Source organism: Hydra viridissima, unplaced genomic scaffold, assembly GCF_058129835.1.
Source record: "Hydra viridissima isolate aposymbiotic clone 2 unplaced genomic scaffold, HvirCarnegie_v1 scaffold_6, whole genome shotgun sequence".
Taxonomy (NCBI): domain Eukaryota; kingdom Metazoa; phylum Cnidaria; class Hydrozoa; order Anthoathecata; family Hydridae; genus Hydra; species Hydra viridissima.
The window spans coordinates 9107199-9130209 of NW_028324305.1; the positions used below are offsets into that span (position 1 = coordinate 9107199).

Below are 23011 nucleotides of genomic sequence, written 5' to 3' on the forward strand. Positions count from 1 at the left end.
TTTTCTGGTTATCGTGTTTTATACGTGTTTACAAGAGTTTCAAATGCGAGTTTGATACTCAGTAGGCGTCGCATTGTATACCTGTCTTTATACGCATCTAATGCGTATCTCTAATGTGTGCTCGACACGATAAAATGGCTAACATACATACCACAACGATACGTAGTTAAACGAGTTTCTAATGCGCATTTACAATTAAATTTGCCGACTGGGTCTCCACTGGGACAATACTTTTTCGTTAACGAAGATCCGATTAATGAGAAAAGGTGCTCAAGTCTGTCAGGAGACATTCTTAAATATCGATAAAAAAAGTTCCCTATCAAATAGCATCATTTCTTGCACCAAATAACTAAAAGCACCTTGTTTAACGCGATTTTTAGATAGTTCTCTGACCCAAAACATATGCTTTCTTTTCTTTACGCTTTTTCGGCGTCTTAAAATTAAAAGTTTAAGAAAAAGTGGATAATTTAGAATGAGATTTTTTTTTATGACGGCCATTTTTTGTTTGTTTACACTGTTTTTTTTTGAAAGATTTTTGCGCTAATTCAATCTAATGGAAACATTGTGTTGCACAACAATTTACTGTACAACAAATCAAACGAATGTTGCACGATCATTGTACGATATTTCTACAACTATTGGAAACCAAGCTTTATAGGTCCATGGTTCACTTTATAGGATAAGAGAATATACCACGGTCATATACGGCTATCCATATTGATAATTTCCGAAAAAGTTATTGTGGAGAGCCGTATCAGATCGTGGTATGTATGAGCCATTATTTCGTAATTCAAAGGCAATGATATATTATATATACTAGATTTCTAACTTCGATCCGAAATGTGAAGCCGTGGGAGCCATTTCTAATTCGGGCAAAAACGTGCATTTTTAACTTTTATTTCGCACGTCGGATATAGTTTTTGCCCTTATTACAAATGGCGGATATAGTTTTTGCCCTTATTACAAATGGCGGATTCAATTTGTAAACAAAAAAAGCGGCTTCACTTTTCGTCCAATAAAATCCCGCAAGTTAGACATCTAGTATATATAATATATCATTGTTCAAAGGCTGTAGCCATCGATACATCGATCACAAATAGTGTCTTAAGTACAATCAATGGAGAATTTTTTGTATATTTGGCTCAAAAAATTTACGAGGGAGGTCGCTAAGCTTCAACATAGCAAGTCTTGAGTGATTGCATCAAATTAAGACGAAAAGAAATTCCTTTGAATTTTTTACAGTCGCTTATAAAAGGTGTCAAAGCAAAATAGAGATATACTGCAGATAATAGGGTTTTTTCATAAAAAAAGTAACTAATTTTTATTCAAAAACAAATGCTTTATTTTAGAAAAAAATCACATAAGTGTTATGTTGAATTAAAATGTTAAGGTTTTTGTTTTGTCCGATAACTTTTGCATCATCCGTTAAACTGGTGTATAAGTGAGAGACTTTAAACCGCTCAAAGATGGATCAAAAGCCTAAGACGAAAATATTAACCGTGGAAAATATACCTCGAACTTTATATTGATTATGAAACGTTAAACTACTCTTTTCAGTTATGACAAGGAAGCCCACTTATAAAATGTGTGCAAATGCTATGTAAAAAAAGGTGTCAGGTAGATCTTTAAAAACTGAAAATATATAAGATTTCCATTTAATTTGCTTAAAATACCGAATTTGCTAAATTGCTTGTTGAACCTTACATACATAATTATCTTATTTAATTATTCCATTACAAGAAACTCTTGTTCGAATGCTTTTTTACAAATGGGGGTGCATGACTTAAGTTCATCCGCAACTAACAAAAAAGGATCTGGTCACTCAAAGCACGAAATTTAGCTAAAATCGCGTACCTTGAATACTCTTTAAATCCAACACAATAATTTATCAGGAAGATTTTTTAAAAATCGAATTAAATATTATAATTAGACAACTTTGCCGCCCCTGTTTTCTTTGAAATGCTGTAATAAATTAACAAATTTGAGAAAAGATGGTACATAAATTGAGTAAAATCTCGCAGACTTCGTAGGTAATAAAGGAGAATCAAATTTGCTGCAATGCATAGAATATTCAGTAAACTTCTTTTTTGGATTTCATATATTACCAAGTAACACTAAAAAAGAAAAATTTTCTGTTAAGCCATTCATTTATGTTGCCTGAAGTTTGACAATTGGTCACTTTAATGACAAAATTGAATACTTTACAATAATAAAATTAGCAACATACTTTACATACTCTATAACATATTTTTTATAACAATAAAATAATATATGCTTTATGACTATACATTTATAGATTTAGTGACCTTTTAAATAGGTAATGGAAACGAATGAAACTCATAAGATATTTTATCTCAAATCATGGGAAAGGAGAAGCAGGAAAGTGAAACGCGGCGCTATCTACCGCGCTGCTAGACTACCAATAAAGGCTAAGATCGACTAGTAAACTTACACTTATAAACTTCCCAGATTTAGGTTTAGAACATCAACGAAACCAAATGAAGAAAAAGAAATTAAAGAAATTTGCAAAGAACTACAAGAAACCAAACTTTGAACATTGATGTCTTGAAAAAAGATTCACAATTAACATAGTCTGTTAAAATACTGTTTTCAAATTATCATAGAATCACATTTGATTTTTTTTTTTTTTGCATGACAGTAGAATGAGAAAACTTTTTAGTTTGGCACAAAAATAATATGAAAAAGCAGTAGGTAGCTTTTTCTTTCTTTCAAGTTATTTTTATAATATTTTAACGAATTCTCTTGACCCTTATAACATTAAAGTTAATGAGTTATTATTGAGAAAAATTAACAATGTAACCGTTCAAAACTAAATTTGTATTCAACATCAAAAGTATACATCAGCAGAGTAATAATGCTGCATTTGATACTCTTGGAATGGCTCATAAATATTATTCCTTTTTTTTTGTGTGTGTAGATAACAATTGATTTAGAAAAAAAAAAAAAGGAATAAAATTCTAAATATCAATAAGTCAATAAGTCAATTTCAACAAACTTCAACAGAGTAAACAAATTCTTATAACTTCTCAAACTGTTATTCATGACTGCTTTATTTACTAATACTAATTAACTATTTTCCGAAAATGGCTTTATAAAATTGCTAATGATGAAACAAGTCATCAAATCACATTTACAATTTTTTTTGGAGAACTTAAGTTTTTAAAATTAAAATATATAGAAATTGCTCGACAAGCCGTAAACAAGCGACAGATAATAGGTATGAAGATGGGCCCACGATCAATAAAAGGAAATAGCAAGAAGATTCTTGATTTCCGAGAAGGTCAAAAATTTTACTAAACATTTACCTTCGAAAAAACAACGGTGTTCATGCAGCTGTTAAAAAACCGATGACGAAGGCCAGAGACTCAAAAGATTAAGGTGGTGAAAGGAGAGAATTGCTTGGTCAAGACAAAGGTGGAAGCAACTAATTTACAGTGATGGAAGTAACTTTAAAGTAATAGACAGGAAAAGAAAAGTTCCCTTTAAAAAATTTAAATTTGAAAAGTATAATAATTGCTTTGTCAAAACAAGGTCGACTGTAGAAGTTTGAAACGGCTTCAATTTTAACGAGTAGCTTTTTGTAAAATCTAACAAGTAACATCTTTGTTTAATACATATACAAGTTGAATCAACTAACACACCTATATAGAAATGCTAGACAACTGCCTGTTTCCATTAGCAGACATGCTGATTGATTGAAATGAATGGTAGCAGTTTCAACAAGATACATCCCCTGCCCACACAACATTAATGGATGCAAGTGAAATAAATTTGCTCTATGCCAGCTCAATCACCAGATTTTAATCCAATCAAACATATTTGAGTTTAGATGGACCAATAATTAGTTAAAGTCTGAATAAGTTTCATAAGAACCCTAAAGCAAGACCTAGAGAAGAGTTCCAACCGAAATGAATTGTAGGTAGTTGTTACTATGACTGGTTGTTTTTTGTAATTGCTTTTTTTCTATTATGGCATTCAAAACTTTGAGAAATATTTTACGAAAAACTTATGGATCAGAAATAATGTGTCTATCATAGCCATTAAATTTGTATATTTTTTAGTGTGTAATATTTAAGCAATTTACATAAAACTTTTTTTTTTATTTGAATAATTTTAAACCCATTTTTAAACTGCAAAACGTAAAACTGCAAAATGAGAATACCAAATGTTTCTCTTATAAAAGCATAAAGAAAATACCCAAAAAATTTTATGGCCAATTTACAGCTCAATTCGGATTTTCCAAAGCAGGAATTTTTAATGTTATCAAATATTAAGAGTTGGGTATTAATCAAGAAAAAGTGCAGGACGACTTGTTACAAACAAGAGAAGAAAGGATCATGTTTTTGCATAGTTCCAATCAACAAATAAACTAGACTTTTTGGAACTATTTTATACTCGTATGTTTTTATTGTAAATTATGAAAGATTGTCATTTAAAATGAAAAAATACCAATAACCATATTTAGTTTTGAGAAACGGAAAGTACTCTAATTCATTTTTTTTTTATTTTCTCAAATTGTGTTTACTGCCTTTTTATTGCGATATTGTAACGTTATAGCTGTTATAACATACTAAGAAAATGTGAGAAAGTAAAAAATGGAGGAAAAGGGATCATTTCATTATAAGACTTGAAAGAGTAAAGTTTAAGTACAAGTTAGGCTTCAGTATTACTTTATTTTAAACCAGCAGTACTCAACCTTTTTTGCCCTCGGGCCGCATTCAAAACTTTTGTGTCTTGCGCGCCACAACATTTAGATATTTTAGACATTGTAGGTATATGCATAGTTACGACATCGATTTTTTAATCTAAATCTGCGACCATTTTATCATTGCGCGCTTGGCGTATGTGTTGTAAGAATGCATTTTGTCGTGTTATTTTTTAGATTTTTATATCAACATACTTATTTTTAAAAAAGTAGAATAGTTAAACTTCATTTTTGTGTGTGTGTGTTTTTTTGCAGTTATTACTGCTATTATTGAACTTACTGTTCTGAAAAACTTCGTTATAGTTCAGATATAAAATTGATATCGAAGGTTTGTTGAGTCTTTTTTTAAATGTATTGGGCGCAGTTTAAAAACTGATTTTTTATGTGCATGCAAAATTTCATTGAAAAATATTATGTGGCAGACACCTGAATTTTTGTAGCAGAATAGGTACCTTAGCTTAACATTTTTCGCAATATTATAGGGGATAGGGGGGAGGATGGAGGGGCCGGCCCTCACAACGATTTCCTAATTAAATGAAATAGATCATCATTACAGCAGATTTCTTCAAAAACAAGAACGAATATCATCATAATACGTTAATAGCTTGAAAAAAAAGCATCCATATGATGCACCTCTGATTTGTTCATAATAATTCCTTTGCACATGATTATTATATTATCATAATTATTATAACTATCATAATAAAATATATTTTATTGATTAATATTGTTAAATAATATTATATTATTTTAATAATAATATGCTATCGTTTAATAGTTCAATTTTATATTTTAATTTATTGATAATTTATTATGATAAATTTTTTATGATGATTATGAGTGAATGATGGTGTGCATTATAATGCATCATATGGTCCTTTTTTTTAAAGAAAAAAGTTTAGCATGCAAATAATATTTATGCTATGATAAAATTGGTCATAATTATCATTAAATGATAATCATGTGCACTTTTGTTATCTTATCAAGCAATTCCTGTGTTTTTGGATAAAACAGAAATATGTATAGTAAAACAGGGTAGAATGAAATAGAGGCTAGAATGAAATAGTTATGACTATGCTTATTCTTTTGTTCTTAATTAATTATTGAATAATTTTTTTTCAAATACTTTTTGATCATGTTGTAGAAGATTTTTTTCTGAATAAGATGATATCAAATTTTAATTTAAAAAAAAAATTTTTTTTTGATAATTTGTTAAGTTTTCGAATGCGTGATATTTTTTTTCTTTTTTTTAAAAATAGACATAAAACTCTCGGAAATTAAATTTCATATTAATGAACTTAATAAGTACACTTGTAGAACTTTTTACGCTGGTCAAGAATCTTTTTTCAAAATTAAATTTGCTATTCAGGGAAAAAAGTTATGAGATAAAAACGAAAACGGACACATGTGGAGTTGAATGAAATACGCTAATTGCTCACTTGTTAAATCGGCTTTTATCAATTAAATCTCAAGTGACCAATCAATCTCTATGAATTTTTTGTATGAATTTTAAATCAATTCGTGTTAAATCTATTCTAATATAAAATATGCCTCGAAACTAGGGTTTTTACCCTATTTATACAACTTTAATCGGTTAAAAAGAGATAACTTGGTTTTTTAATGATCATCATAAATGTGCTATATATGGCACACTCAAGGTAATTTGTCACCACAACCACGCAGGACCGGCATGTCCAAGTTACAAAACTAATTTTTACGTAAATTTCTTCTGATCAGAATATGTAAAAAATAAAATTTGCAATATATTTCAAATCTGTAAATAAAAAATAGCAAAAATAATAGTAAGTTTGTCAGAGATGAATATAAATACTTTAAAATACGTTAGCTTTTCTACTATAATGTAAAGTAATACACTACATTAGTTATTGTAATTGTTTTCATCAAAACAATACAATAGTTATTGTAATTGTAATTCATTAAAACAAAACAATACAATAGTTCTCGAATTTTATCTTATTGTTAGAAAAAAAACAATACAATACATATTGTAATTGTTTTTCATCACAGCAATACAATACCAAAATAAAATTTTATTATTGTTTCTGTAATATTACAATACAATGTTATTGTATTGTGGTGTGTAATTGTATTTAATTTTTACAATTACAATTACAATAGTCCTAACCCTACTCGAAACAAGTTGGTCTCAAAGAAAAAAGAAATAGCATATCAGTAGCAACTCTTCACAGGCGTGTCCACGGCATAGGTGAAACAATTGGGAGTGGTTCAAACACGAGATTGTCGCAACAACTTGAATCAACTTTGGTAGATATCCTAATCAAATTATCCGATTGGGGCTTTGGTAGAACTTACAATAGCTACCGACTTTTTGCAACCCCAAGGTCAATCTCATTTGTTTCCTAATGGTACACCAGGGAGAGATTGGTATAAGCTTTTCATAAACCGGTGGAGTCATAAGTTAAGCATCAGGACCATAGGCAATATTTCATCACTCAGAGCCGCTTCTTGCACACAAGAAATAGTTGCAAAGTATTTCAACACACTGCAAAAAGAATTCAACGAAGCAGGAATCAATGAAAGTACTTCATGTCATTTGTGGAATTTTGATGAAATTGGATTTTCTGGTGATCAAGGAAAGCAACATATAGTTTGCCGGCGTGGTGCAAAATGACCATTGAAATTGGTTGGCAACGATGAAAAAATCCATTATACAGTTGGAAATTGCATCAATGCTGCTGGTAATCGTCTTGCTCCATATATTATTTTTAAATAAAAAAAACGCCTGAACAGAAATTGGTGCTTAAGTGGTCCAGACGATGCCCTTTACGCCATATCTCCATCCGGATGACTGGCGTGTATGCTCCTGCCATTAAAAAAATTCCAGGTAGTTAATTTAATCTTTACTTCAATCAATTAATTACTTAATTAAACAAATCTAATTACAGTTATCCAATTATAAGCATTCATATTTTAGTCGTAGATGGACATGTGAGACATGTCACCTATCGGGTCGTACTTATTTGTATCAAAAACAATATCTTGTTAATTTGCTTACCAGCTCATTCGTCACACATTCTGCAGCCACTAGATGTCGGTGTTTATTGTCATGTCAAAAGAGTTAGGCGTAAATTACTTCAACAGTTTTATGCAGAGACAAAGTTAAACAACTTATTAAAAGAATGTTTTAGCCAACTGCAAGCAAAACTTTTTAGCTCTGGTGAAGGTTTTACACGCACCCAAATAGTTAGTGGATTTCAGAATACTGGCTTGTTTCCACTCGACATCAGTAAAATTGATCAGTCAAAATTGCAAATTGCTAATACGTTTGAAACAATAATACAGCTGCAAACTAAGTGAAGTGTAAAAAGTGCCGTAAAGTTTTAAGCGAAGCTTCAACAAGTCAATACATGGAATGGTATCAGTGTGAAAATTCGAAATGCAAGGTTTGGCTTTGTCAAACATGCATACCAAAGCGATTTGTAAAAAGGCGCTGAGTTTTATTGCACCAAAAAGTACCGCATAAGTGACAATTCAGCTCAACCTCTAGTACCTCTCTACGACTCAACATCATCACAAAAGTAAAGTTTTTTTTTATTTGGTTGTTTTTAATTGTTACTATTGGTTGTTTTTTAAATTGTTGCTATTGGTTGCTTTTTGTTTTTTTTAGTTAAGTGTTGTTTTAATTACACATAGATTTGCGTATTTCATTCTCCCCGAATGTGAGGGTAGAATGAAAAAACTTTTTTTTTTTCAATTAAATTAATTTTTTTAAAAAACTAAAAACTATTTTTACTTGACTTGAATATATTTAAATACAGCTCAAATTTCTCTCCAATTTAAAAAAAACAAAAAAAAAACCTTTTTCCCTTAAAAAAAAGTTAATTAAAATTCTTAACTAATTCATTTGACCCCATTTTACTCTAAACATTATTCTCTTAAAAAATTTTTTTCCTTTTTAAAATAATTATATTTAACATTTTAAGGTATCATGGGACCCAAAAATAATATGTTTGTGATTCATGGTGCAGCAAAAAAATATCATTATAGCCAATAAATCAATCCCAAATTCAAGTTTTATCATTATTTTACACTGTTTTACACTATTTCATCTTTGTCAGTTAACTCATCTCCTAAACATATAGGTGTTTTATCTTTATCTGATTCAAGACTATCATTATCCAGGTTAAGAGCTAACCAGTTGTCTCCTAGAACAAAAGTCCTAAAACGATGGTTAAGTATTTTGGCTAGCGAAATTGCTATCAAAATGCAAAAGCATATAGAGAATGTAAAAGTGTTAAAGTAAAAGGTTAAGGTAAGGGCAAGATTTAAACATTTCAATGAGACTATCGCTCACAAAGACAAGGCAATTAGAAGTTTGAGAAAAAAATTAAAACTCCAACGTTTAAGCTTACAGTTGAATAAGCTTAAAGTTGCAAATTTTCGTTTAAGAAATCAGCTAGAATTTGCCCAAACAAAGCTGTCTAATGAAGAAATCATTAAATTGCTGAAAAGAATGTAGAGATTTATGTCCTTCAGAATGACATGCTTATGTTACAGGAGAAGGTAGAACAAATGCAGCAAAAAGTATAAAACACCAGGTATAAGAATGGCTTCTCATCCAATATTAGGGCAGAAATCTATGACAAGCTGGTATGTCAAGTTCCTACTCACTGTGTGCCACAACATCTTCATCAAACTGGAGAACACATGGATATATATTTAGTGACATTCCACATCGCACAACTGTTGAGCAGATGATGCGTGAGCGGGTGCAATTTCAGAACTCCAGACTGCTGAGATGTCGTAAACTTAACAACTAAATCTTTATGTATGGTTGTAGCCATCGATCAACATTGATTGCTGGAGGTACAGCTTATGACTATTTGAGTCATATTACAAAGTCTTTGGATAATCTTGCTAAGATGTATAGTGACTTTTACCAGAAACAATATACTGATGTACGAAGCACTATCATTGGCAACATAGTTAACACAATAAGTGACAAAGTGGCAGTGAACCATGCAACAATAACAAAGTTAAACACTTTTTGGTAGAAATCATTAAATGAACTGAACTGTCACCTTCACCCCTTAGACACAATCACCGCTGCTTACAAGTAATCACTCAAAGCCTTGTAAACTTCAAAAGGCAAGCTTTTTGTTAGAGATGAGTTTGCAGCAAACATTATTGTTCAGCTCAATAAACTCCTTTACAAGGACAGTAAAGGTAAATAGATAAATAAATAAAGGTAAATGTACATAAACTATTTATATTTTTACTCTAATATTATTTTGCCAATAAAATTATGATTTTGAATAATATTTTGAACATAGAAAATTTTTTGAGTAGCATACTTGTTTCAAATTTACAAACAAGTTCTTCGCATGGCCACACTTGCTGATAATTTTTTTTAAAAGGTGATCCAAAGGTTTTTGTTAACTTTTTGGACAACCATGGCTTGTCCAGAGGAATAATACCCTTAATAATGACCTTTATGGCATATTATATTATATTTAATTTAAGGTATCTGCGAAATGTGTGCCCTAGCTTTAATTGGAAAGCTACTGACTTGTCCTTGGATCAAAAAGTTCTATGTTGCATCAGGTCATGGATTTGACTACTTGTCTGGCATTCAAGTTGTCAAAGATGTTCGCAATGCACTTGTTGAAAGCAGCACAATGGCCCTTTCCCTTATTCACAGAAAAACAGACTTTTTTGGTGGTGATCTTAACGATCCAGTTTTTAATTCAATAACTGACTTTTGCCCAAGGACTGAGTAAATGAGAGGCATATTAGCCAGCTGCCTAAATGCTATAATAAGTGTTATTGACCGTCAGTATGAACGACAGTTCAACATGACCTCAACTGATCAATTGAAGTCCCAGACGTTATTGGTACGACCTCATAAGATTGACTCTGAAGAACTTGTAGGTATGCTTAGTGTTGCAAAGCAGAAAGCTTGTAATTCCACGCTTTGTCTCAAAAATAGGACAACTGATTTCCTTTCTAAAAAACCGACTGATATACGAAATAAATTGATAACTTGATCCATCTCTTCAGCCCGAAAAAAGCGGTTAGCAAACATACAATACCATGAAGAAATGAAGGTGAAGTTGAATAAAGACATGGCTAAAATGATTCAAATTAAGGAGGACAAAGAGAGAAGAAAAGTAGAAAGTATTAAAAACTTGCATGCCTCAGGAGATAAAGCAACTGTTTCCTGATTTTGAAAGTAATGTGGCTGCAGATATTGAAGACATTCTCAATGGTACTGCTGTTAGAAGAAATATACGCCACATGTGACATAATACTGACTCTAACAGCCAAGATATATACTATGGCAGACCTCTTAGTATCAAAAAAAAGAACAGTGCCATACACAGTGGTTTTCATAAATTTAGACGCACTCATTTTTTTTTACATATATGTAAGAAAATGCTTAAAATAAAAATAAAATAAAAGTGCTACAGCTATGTTTGATATATAATTTAATAGAGGAATTGAAACTCTATTATAGAGTACCTTAATTTTTTTTACAGGATGTTTATTACTCATTCTATACCAATTAATACAAAAACGTTAATTGATAAGCTTGATTTTATTTTATTCATAAATTTAGACGCACAATCCAAAAAGTCTTATATCTTGTTAATTGATAGTTAATTAGTAGTTTTTTTCTCCCATATTTCTCATTTATAGGTCTAAATTAATTGATTTTGTCAAAAAACCTTACATAAATATGACTTACATGCAGGAATACAAAAATGTAATAAATCCTCGTTTCATTTACTTAAAAGCAGATCAAGAAACTTTTCTTGAATACATTGTTCCTCCACCTGAGCTTCACATTATGATGAGAGTTGTGGATAAACTTTGTACTTTGCTTTAATATGTTTGGCCAGCTTTTCAAAGCTGGTTGAAAACACATTACATATTAATGAGAGGGTATCATGGTGTAGGTTTAGATGGAAACAATGATAATTTATTTATGCCCCAGTTAGATATTTTGGAGTGGGATGTTACCTTAACTGCCGCAATCAATATTTTACGAATAATGAATTGCTTGCGTAAGTTTTCATTAGTGAAATCAGCTGTGTTTGGTTTGGAAATGGGTACAGATATTTCTGTTAAAATTGAAGATTTCAAAAGTTCATTTTCTAGTCTTTAACTATATACAAAAAATGTATTTGGCTATGACTTGACAGTTTCATAGAAAATACATATTTTAGTGTGTCACATTCTCACCTTTGTAGATTGCAATAATATTAGCTTAGGTAGCTATGCAGAATAATGTGGTGAATCAGTTCATCACAAATTTAAAAAAACCTTGGATGAACTATAAAAGAAACATAGGACAAAAAAGTTATGGAGAGCTAAACACTTCTGTGGTAAATTTTAATTTAAACAAGCATTAACTTAAATATCATTTGTGATACAAATGTTTTTATATTATGGTTTTTTTGTAAATGAAATAAATAAATATTAATGGGTTATTTTAAATACCATAATGGCTGACTTTATTAAAACTTTGGAAGAAAAAAAGCCAAAAATTATGCAATTTAATTTTGGAAATATACATATTTAGCACTTAGTTCAGATTTTTTTGACAACATATATTGTGTTTACTAATGTTTATGTTTGATTAAATGTAAAAAAATCAGGAGTGGGGAGAGTTTCAACCTGGGGGTCAATTTGGAGAACAATGTTGCTTCATTTTTTCTTCACTTTTTCATTACGAATTTTTGTAAAGTTAGACATCTAGATAATATATAGAATTGGGAAGGATTAACTTTTAAAACCGGTAAAGATAGGCAAAAGGACATCTTGACTCGACTTGAAGATTTATAATATATTTGAACTAAAATTTGGCATTTAAAAAAAAAAAAAAAATTGTAATATTGTAAAAAATATCGTTATTATACCGATAAATATCGGTATTCTCGTTATTTTTATGTATTCCGATAAACCGATAAAAAAAAGCCGATATTATCGTTTCAAACGATAGGTTATCGTTTGGTTATCGTTTCAAACGATAACTAAACCGATATTATCGTTTCATAGACAAACTCATATCGTTTGATATCGTTATCGTTTCATATCATTATCGGTTCAAAATAATAACGATACGCAGACCCTTACTTTATTCCGGGACAATCGTTTCATTTGTCTCGTTTCTTTTTCCGGGAAATTTCTCGTCTCGTTACGCTTTTCCCAGTTCATTTCGAGAAAACGATTCCGAGACGCTTAGTTGCCAAATCATGTTTATTTGCAACAAAATATTATTCTTCCCAAAAGTCCTGAAACAATTTTTTTACATCAGACATTTTACGTTTACATTTGGAAGAAATTCCTGGCACTTTTTAACTATTACGATCTCTGTGAACTGCGAACCGATAAAATGCAAACATTTTTGCAAACTAAAACATATTTTAAGGACCATCGCATTTTAGCGCCTGATTTGCTAAAAAAGCACTTTCCTATGGATGTCTCCTAGACTACACATAAAAGCTTGGCGGACCCCATATGACCACAGGCAACAGTTTGACTACCGCTGTTTAAAACACCTACTTATTTGATATGAGAAACTTTTGGTTTTAATGAGAAACATTCCTTAGCCAAACTAGGCAATTTTCAAAAAAAGATTTAAGAGTATGTTAAGACTTTATTTTGCTTTTTTAGATTTTTCTTGAATTTTTATCAGGCTATTCTTAATGTTAAATTATGTGTTCGTACACTCAGCAACTTCTCCTAAAATTTACCACATGTATCAACAATAATAAAAAAAAATGTCACAAGAAATTTGAAGAAAATGTGACAGGTGTAATCAAAATAAATCACATGGAGATGTTTATTAGATACCTGTACAGGTGACTTACCTGCACAAAGTTAAAGATGGCTGATAAAGCGAAGCAAATACAAATAATTAACCAGTGCTTCTGTGGTAAAAAATAAAAATATAAGAAAAACAATCATAATTTACTAAGGGTTAAAAAAAATAATCCTCACCTCATATATTTCTAATTAATATCTTAAAACAACGCTACAGTATGCTATTTGAATATGTAAAAGTCAGGAATGGTCTATACCTTCCCTTAATTTTTTTATATAAATGGATCTAATCTGAAATAATTGCAGGCCGAAAGTTTCCGGACACTTGGAATTTGTTTAATTTTTTAATTAAAACTCCCATAATTATTTCAAAAAAATTCAAATATCATATTTATTTTATAAAAGATACATATAGTCACTATTTAAGGAAAAAAAAAAAAGACAAAAAATGAGATAAAAAAATACTAACAACACTATTATTATTAAACTGTCTTTTCGTCAAAAAATAACCCATGAGTTTTTATCACTTTTTTTGCAATCCGTGGCATCCTATTTATTAATTTATTATTTCGGGTGTAATTGATAACCAAGATTCTTCTAATATCTGCCACAGGTGCTCTTTGGATGTTGGGCATTTTTGTCTGACCTTTCTGTCCAATTCTTCCCACAGTAACTCTATTGGGTTCAAATCTGGTGATTGGGCTGGCCAGGTCATGTTTTTGAGGACATTATTATCCTCTTGTTCCTTTATATATTTGGTCTAGGAATTAATTTGTGCGGTTTGATTACGAAACTAGCTTATTGTCTCAGCGTTTCGTTTAGCCACGCATGCGTGCGAAGATCACTGTTATTGCGCATCATTTTCATTATAAATCATTTGATTTAAGCGTAAACAACACTATTTTTAATTTAACTGATAATGTCGATTTTTGTTCCTGATAAAGTGTTTTTGCGGGGGATTCTTCTTTATTACTTTAACATGAAGAAAAGTGCTACCGAAAGTCATCGTATTTTGGTTGAAGTTTATGGTGACCATGCTCTAGCTGAGCGAACGTGTCAAAAGTGGTGATTTTTGTTTGGAAGACCAAGAGCGACCAGGACAGCCGAAAAAAATGGAACATGCAGAATTGGCAGCATTGCTCGATCAGGATTCTTGTCAAACGCAAGAGGACCTTGCAAAATCGTTAGGAGTTGAACAATCAACAGTTTCCAGACGCCTCAAAGCCATGGGTATGATTCAAAAAATGTCTCATTGGGTTCCACATGAATTGAAAGACAGAGACGTGGAAAGAAGAAAGACCATTTGTGAATTGCTGCTTGAAAGACAGAAAAGAAAGGGATTTTTGCATCGAATCGTTACTGGTGATGAGAAATGGATTTATTACGAGAATCCTAAACAAAAAAAGGCCTGGGTAAAGCCAGGTGAACCAGGTCCATCACAACCCAAACGGAATATTCACTGTGCAACGGTTATGCTGTGTATATGGTGGGATATGAAAGGTGTGGTGTACCATGAGCTTCTGACACCTGGTGAAACTATTAATGGAGAACGTTATCGACGACAATTAATGCATTTGAAGCAAGCTCTGGTCATAAAACGACCAGATTGGGGTAACAGACATGATAAACTCATTTTTCAGCATGATAACGCTCGACCACATGTCGCAAAACCTGTCAAAAACTATTTGGAAAATGTCGGATGGGAAGTGTTACCCCACCCGCCGTATTCTCCGGACGTTGCTCCTTCTGACTACTACTTGTTCTATTGCATGAATAACGATTTGATTGGACAGCGCTTCACTTCTTCAGAAAATATCGAAAAATGGGTCTCTGATTGGATCACTTCTAAGGATGAAGCATTTTTTCGACACGGAATTCGTAAATTGCCGGAAAGATGGGCAAAAGTAGTGACTAGCGATGGACACTATTTTCATTAATGGATTCATTCATTTAGCTTTTGAAATAAACCTTCAATTTTCAATTAAAAACCGCACGAATTAATTCCTAGACCAAATAGTTCTTACATAATTTTGAGGTGTGTTTAGGATCATTGTCCTGCATAAAAACAAAACCACGACCAATAGTTCTTAAGCCAGAAGGTATAGCATTGTTTTCTAGAAATGTTTTATATTGTTCTTTTTTCATAATACCCTCAATTTTAACTAGGTCACCTACACCAGCTGAAGAAAAACATGACCCACCACCATGCTTGATTGTTGGCACTAAACACTCTGGGATCATTTTTTCTTTTGTTGTTCTTCCGATGTAAATTCTACGTCTTAACCCAAACAGTTCAAGTTTGGACTCGCCGGTCCATAGTACTTTTCCCCAGTCTTCTTCTCTCCAATTTTGGTGGTCTGTAGCCCATTGTAACCTTTTCTTTTTATTTTCAATCCGTAGCAACGGTTTCCTGACTGTTATACGGCCAGAAAGTCCTGCTTGTCTAAGACGTCGTTTCGTAGTGGTTAATGAAATAGATTTTGAATGGTTCCTATTAAAGCCTGAAGTTGTTTCCAGGACTATAAGCCTTCGATTTCTTTTACTCATCAATATTATAATATTATCTTTTGCTTTCGTTGTCTTCCGTGGTTTACAAGATCTTTTTTTGTATTCAAAAATGCCTGTTTCTTTCCATCGTTTGATGGTATCTTGTACAGTAGGGTAAGGTTGCCAATATTGTACCCCCTAAGACAAAACTAAAAAATGTAGTCAATCTACTGAGTGGAAACAGGGATTTTCAATTGAATTTCATAATTTAGGGATTGTTTGTTGTAAAGACGTTAAAAAAAACTCAAAATTTAAAAAGCGTTAAGTCTTGAAGAATCAAATTAAAAAAATAGCGCTAAGAGTACAATTAAGGAAACTAGATCCTTAATTGTACCGTTGTAATCCAATATTGTACCACTTTCTTGATTTCAATTACTTTACAGCTTTGCACATATTTTATGATTTTAGATTTAAGGGATTTAAAGAACTGATTAAAAGGAATGGTTTTTATAAAATCAGCAATTAGAAATATTCTGATATAACATAACATAAAACCTAACTGCCCGTAATATAATGAAATGAAGTTTTTTATTTAATAAACTCTATGCAACTTGAACTTTTTTTTCTTCTGGAAATTGCCAAAAACAGGTATCACCACATATGGCACAATTTTTATTTAAATTGTATGTTTACCAATGGGTTAGCTAAGATTAGAATAGAGGAGGAAGGTAGGCATTAAAGATAATTATACTAAATAATGTAAAACAATATATACTATATCTGTTTTAAAAGCAACCACACTAAATATTGTAAAATAAAATACATAAAAACATTATTTTTGGCAAAAGTTTCAGATATATTGTATCTGCTTTTGATAAACACCTGCACAGCCAACATGTCACCAGCCTTGACATATTGGTAAAACTGAACTAGAGAGTGCATCTTTTTAAGGACTGCTTGTCAATACAAGAGTAATACTAAAATTTTTATTTTTTGTTTAAGTGGTGAAGTTCATATTGTAAGTATGGATATTTTTCTAATTGGAATCTCAAAAGGAATTTGTTAAACTTTACACGCATTTTTAGCGGTCAGAATGGTTGCGTCGGTACAATTTAGGACATGCCTTGAGGTACAATTTACGCAACTAATCTGACATACAATTAATTAAAAAATTTGACAACTAAAAATAAGATATTTTAAATTCTAGGTATTTATTTTGAATTTAGATAAATTATGCTTTAACATAAATACACTGAACAAATCATATCTTCTGCTTTTTTTAGTGAAATATGCTTAGCCATAAAAACCTAAAATAAGAAATCTCCAATAACAAACCAAAAAGAGCTTACTCTGGCCTTAATGCAGTTGGATGATAAAAAAAAACAGTTGACTCCTTAATTTCATTCAGCAAAGATAAAAAATAAGTTAAAAAATTTCTTGTGGGTTGTAAAAATAACGAGTTATGTTAAAAGTACAATATAGGCATCGGTACAATATTAGCAACCTTACCCTACTTCTGGCAACTTTTAATTTTTTGCAAATTTTACGAACTGAATAACTTTCTTTATGTAATGTAATTATTTCAGAACGTTTTGCAACCGTTAAAGAAGGTTTTTTATCCTTATTTTTAATTAAATAGTTGAATTATAAAATTTTAAAATTTTTTTGAAGATTTTTTAATGCAACCGCCATGAATATCAAATGAAAAATACAAAACTAAATATTCTTAATCATTTTAGTCGGCTATCATTATATTATAAATATTTACTTCATGTTTCCACAAATAAATAACTTTAAGAAGACCAAACTCTTAAGAGTAATGTAACGTTATATATCAAGTTAAAATAAACAATTAAAAAAACAAACTTACAAAAACACCTAAAATTAATAAGTTTAAGTATTATAGATTAATATTATTGATTAATTTAATGATACAGGATAAATTTTAGCTTTTTATATAAAAATATCAAGTGTCTGGAAACTTTTGGCCTGCAGTGTAGTTATCTAATCAATCTTAACTTTATTTTTAATGTTAAAAAGAAAAATAAAGCAGCACAATAAATTATTAGCATGATGTCAACTCATAATTTATGAATCATCTAGATTGTTTTTGCTATATTTGTGGAAATTTTACAATAAGTTAAAGGAAAAACAATGATTTTGTGAAGAATGCACACACAGCTTACTTTCAGACTAAAACTCATGATTAAGATAAAAGTGTAAAAGTCATGTATTGGAAGTTTATTTCAGTGATCAAAATGGAACTAGAAATAATGGCATTCAAACTGTATGGTGAGAGCAAAAGAAATATAACTGACTGTTATTTTTGTCTCACAAAGACTTTTGAATATTATTTTAAAAAACTCAAAGAAGGTCATTTACTAAAATTTAGTTTTACCAATCCACTCAGTGCCCTTTTTAGATGAAATATCTGTACCTGTTTTCTCACAGCTTTCTTTTAGAAGAAGAAAATGACAGCAATAAGTTTCACAGTCTTGAAAAAAATTAATGATGCTGATTTTGTAGATGCATCAACAAAGACCAAAAACTTTAATTAGGCAGAATTGAATGACTTGATAAAAGCTTTAGGCTTATCAAAAGAAAACACAGAAAAGAGTAAAAGATTATTCCTCATTCTGTTTCTGATTTGTTTCAATATTATCTTTATCAAGAAGAAAAAAAGTGTTTTACACCTAGATAATATGAATTTGACATTTTATCTGAAAGTGAAAGTTATGAGAATTACAAAATTTCCAGGTAATTGTTTGCAATTTTAATGTTAATTATTTAAAATGAAATGATAGTAAATAACTTCATGGTTTACAAAAATAAGTGAAAAATGTTAATTGCATAACTAAAACAGCCTCAATGTTGATAAATTGCATCAACTCATTGATCATGGATATACAGAACTGAAGTAATTGCAGCTGCAATATGACAACAATATAGTAGGTTGTATAAGAAAAGTCAATAATATTAAATCCTTACCAAAAACAGTAAAACTATGTAACATGTAAAGAGCCCACTGAAAAAAAAGTCGCATTTTATAAATTTTGGACCTCCCATAACCTAGAACCACAAATATTAGCTGCAAGCCTCACCATAATTTATTTAACAATCTCAACACCTTATTTGGATACTCATGCAGTACTATTTTCTTTTAATGAGTGCATTTCAAGGCTGATATACATCAATCAGCAGCTGATGAAAGAAGTAGCAGTCAAAAGATAAAGTAAAAGTTAGCAACAAGATTCTTTTAGAGACAATTAACTACCACAAAGAGCTTTTTTACAACAAAAGAAACATGAGCAAAATAACAATTGACATATACTTCTATTAACAAGAGTCCTTTCACTAGCTTTAGATAAAATGTTTTTTGTTTTTTTTAACGATAAAATGCCAAGAAAGGAACTGAGGATGTGGCAAAAATGTAGACCTCTTATAATAAGTATTTTAAATATTACAAGTTATATTCCCCAAAAGAGGTCATTACTATATGAAATATGACCAAATCTTAGGCCTTGTAAACAAAAAGACATATGTTTAAACACCAGCTGATTGGGTACTCCATTTTTATGCAGTAAGAAAAAAACAACATTTTGACCAAAAATCTTGAAAGTAAAAAAAAAAAATTGTATAATAACAGCTGATTTATTTTTTGCAACTTGAAAACTATCTTTCATAAATACTCTATTGGGAATATTTAAAACAAATCTCTTTACTTTAAAGCAGGGAACCATTTCTTAATTAGATAAGTCTATATATATTTTTCCATTTTTCCATTTAATTATACAAGATATATGCAATTGCATGAAAAACATGTCTTTGTAGGAAATGTTTTGTTTAAAAAAAAAAAAAAAAAAAAAACTTCAACCAACCTCATCTTCCTGATCATCAGGGTATTGAGCAATGAATACCAATAGCCTCATGAAGTTTAAAAAGGCACATAATAACACCATCATAAATGATACTTTTCTTATAAGCAACAGAGGAGCCAGTTTTGCTGAACATTTTGTTGCTACATAAAGTATATATATTACATCCTTAATAAAATATTAATATCATAATTAAAAAAGCAGATGTTGAAAAGATGCTAAAAATTACTTCTTTAGGATAAGCCAAAACAAAATAAAAAGCTTATTTACATTACCATAAATATTTATGTTAAACTTAATTTGATTAACTTAAAACAGAAATTTTGTGATTGATAACTATTGAAAAAGTAGGGAGGTGTTTTTAACAGTTTCCATTTTAGCCTACTTTCCCTAATCCTACATATTTTACTTACATTAAAATTTTTATTGTAACAGAATTAATGTAATCCTCTAAATATTTGATCCCCATAAGCAGTAAAAGGATTTCTTTTTTTGATGAAATATGCTCTTTATAAAAACTTAAATTGAAACTACATTAGAACTGTTTTATGAAGTCACAAATTGATTGTATTATAGTTTAGGTAAACCCAATTGATAAGCTTTTTTCTAATCCTCTTCTCCAATTACTCTTCGAATCCATTTAAATTTTGCCAGCATTATTGTTATTATTCCAGGGACATTATCTGTCACCAATCTTTACTTAATAACCCTGCAGTGCTTGATCTATATTGCTGCTGATAGATTTTTTATTAACATTTAAAGGGACAAAAAATCAATCCATAGCTTACTTGGCAGTGGTGTTACTTGTACTGTCTTGAAAAAACTTGCAGATGGTATAGTAGTACTGCCCAGATCTTGTTCTGTTAACTCAAAAGGAGGATTATTTTGAAGCTCCTCAGATATGTGACCCAGTGAAACTTTTGTACAAAGTGTTCTTGTATTATTATAGCGCTGTTTTGTTTTTTGAATTAACCCATCTACAATGAAAAAGTTTCCTTATTGATCAAACACAACTTTTTATCAGTTAATATGCTGCTGAAATATCTTGCATGATCAATAATAAAAATTTTCATCATTTACACTAATTAAAAAACACTTATTTTAAAAAAAGAAATTTATGTCATTTAAATTTCTTTTTTAACAATAAAACAAACTATATTGCCATTAAAGGACATGATACAAAAAACAGCTAACCAAATTCGATAAATGAATAGGGTCTGATAGCCTTCCTTACTGCATCAGGTGTATATTTATTTAAAAAATCTTTCTTCAGTTCATCAAGAAAACTATATGCAAGAACTGGTTGTAGATTAGCTTCACTTATCAAAAGAAAGCAGCAGTCTGATTCACTTGTAAAACTAAAAAAAAAAAAAGAAAAACTGTATTTCCTTTATACATACATACATACATACATACATACATACATACATACATACATACATACATACATACATACACACACACACATACATACATACATACACACACACACATACATACATACATACATACATACATACATACATACATACATACATACATACATACATACATACATACATACATACATACATACATACATACATACATACATACATACATACATACATACATACATACATACATACATATATACATACATACTAGTATTTATGACTCTTAACTTATAAACAATGTTACAAACAATTGAGTTAATGTTATCTAACAACCTCCCAAATTGAGAATTCTCAAATAAATAAGAGCTTAAAAAACCTTACTAAATTAATTTGATGCTTGTTTTAGATACTTTTTTAAAACTTGACTGAAGTTTGATATACCAGGCTAAGCAGAATAGCCTGTTGTTTACTTACAAAATCCTGAACTGCCCAACAGCCATCCAACATCTTGTTCTAAACTGCTTTATTTTCCGAGTTATAATTTTAGCATAGCGCTTGCTTTCTCTCAGCTCAAGCCCAGCATCAATATCTGTTGAAGCAGAAAGAGCAAGACCATCCTTTACTCGATATATAACTGCAAAACGTATCATTTAAGCAGCTAAAAATGTACCTCCAGTATAAGAAAATCCTTAAACTACAAACTAAGTAAACATTAAAAAAAAAAAAAAAAAGAAAGAAAGAAAAAAAAATACATACATACATTTAACTTTTAATATTACCTTGAAAGTATATACCATTTTTATTTCTATTTTAAAGTAATTGAAACCAAAAAGTTCTAAGTTTACTTATTAAAGCATTCAATTTTATTTGTGTTTATGCATTACATTATTTACAACTAATAGCCAAAATAGTGTAAGAAATGTTTTGAAAGGATGTAAGTTAAATTTTCTGAAAGGATTAATTTTACAACTTTGTTGCTGCACTGTTTAAACTTGCTCATATTTAAAATTCCATTAAAAATTGTGGATTTTTTAATAACTTTAATGTTATGTTATGAGTACACAGTTAATTAAAAAAAATTTTTTATTTCATTTACTTTTAGTAAATTTACTGTATTATGAAGTAAACAATTTATTTTATCTAGTATAAACTGACGTAATAAAAAGAATATATGATCAAAACTTTTAGTTTAAAAATGGCTCTCGCATGATACTTTAGGAAAGCCTTCGCCTTTTTTAACAATCTATTGAAGGTCTTAAAATTTATGATTTTGTTTGAACATTTAAAACTATTTTTTTTTATAAATATTCAGTTTGCTTAAATGTTCCATAGATATACAATTTTGACATATTTATCTAGAATTTTTCTATTTAAAAATCGCAAAAATTTGGATTGTTGAACAGCATTGTTCTTCGACAATTAATTTTTTTAAAAAAGCAAACATTTTTGTTACGAACGCATTATGTTCTGCCCCAAGTTATTTTTATTCTATATAAAAGAAATTTCTTCAGGTCCAACAAACTTAGAAACGCTTATGTAAGAAGATTTTCTAGTTTTATGTCCTATTTTTAAAATTATTCAAAGATTGTAACACTTGCTATTATATGCATTTATTTCAATTGTATTTTATTAACATCTAAAAGTAAAAATTTGAGTATTAAAACATTTTCCAATAGAAAATTAAAACTAGAGATGTATTCTGATGTAAAATTAAATTTTACATAAGAATAGTTATC

General features: G+C 30.0%; 1 protein-coding gene and 1 pseudogene across 2 annotated transcripts; one reads left to right on the plus strand and one right to left on the minus strand.

Moving 5' to 3' along the window:
- Positions 1 to 1884: 1884 nt before the first annotated feature.
- LOC145190030 (vesicle-trafficking protein SEC22a-like) lies at positions 1885 to 22713 on the minus strand. Of its 2 annotated transcripts, none has more exons than XM_090090367.1 (6): positions 21750 to 22713; positions 21094 to 21257; positions 20688 to 20876; positions 19903 to 20042; positions 13585 to 13644; positions 1885 to 2114 (listed from the first exon to the last, which is right to left on the minus strand). In XM_090090367.1, exons 1-6 carry the CDS (start codon positions 21923 to 21925, stop codon positions 1914 to 1916), a joined length of 930 nt encoding a protein of 309 aa, XP_089946493.1. In that variant the 5' UTR covers positions 21926 to 22713; the 3' UTR covers positions 1885 to 1913. The 2 variants fall into 2 exon arrangements, with proteins under 2 accessions (XP_089946493.1, XP_089946494.1); XM_090090368.1 differs by lacking the exon at positions 1885 to 2114 and adding an exon at positions 6438 to 7571 and having other exon boundaries at positions 21750 to 22619.
- On the plus strand, positions 8116 to 11110 carry LOC149886916 (uncharacterized; annotated as a pseudogene).
- Positions 22714 to 23011: the final 298 nt, after the last annotated feature.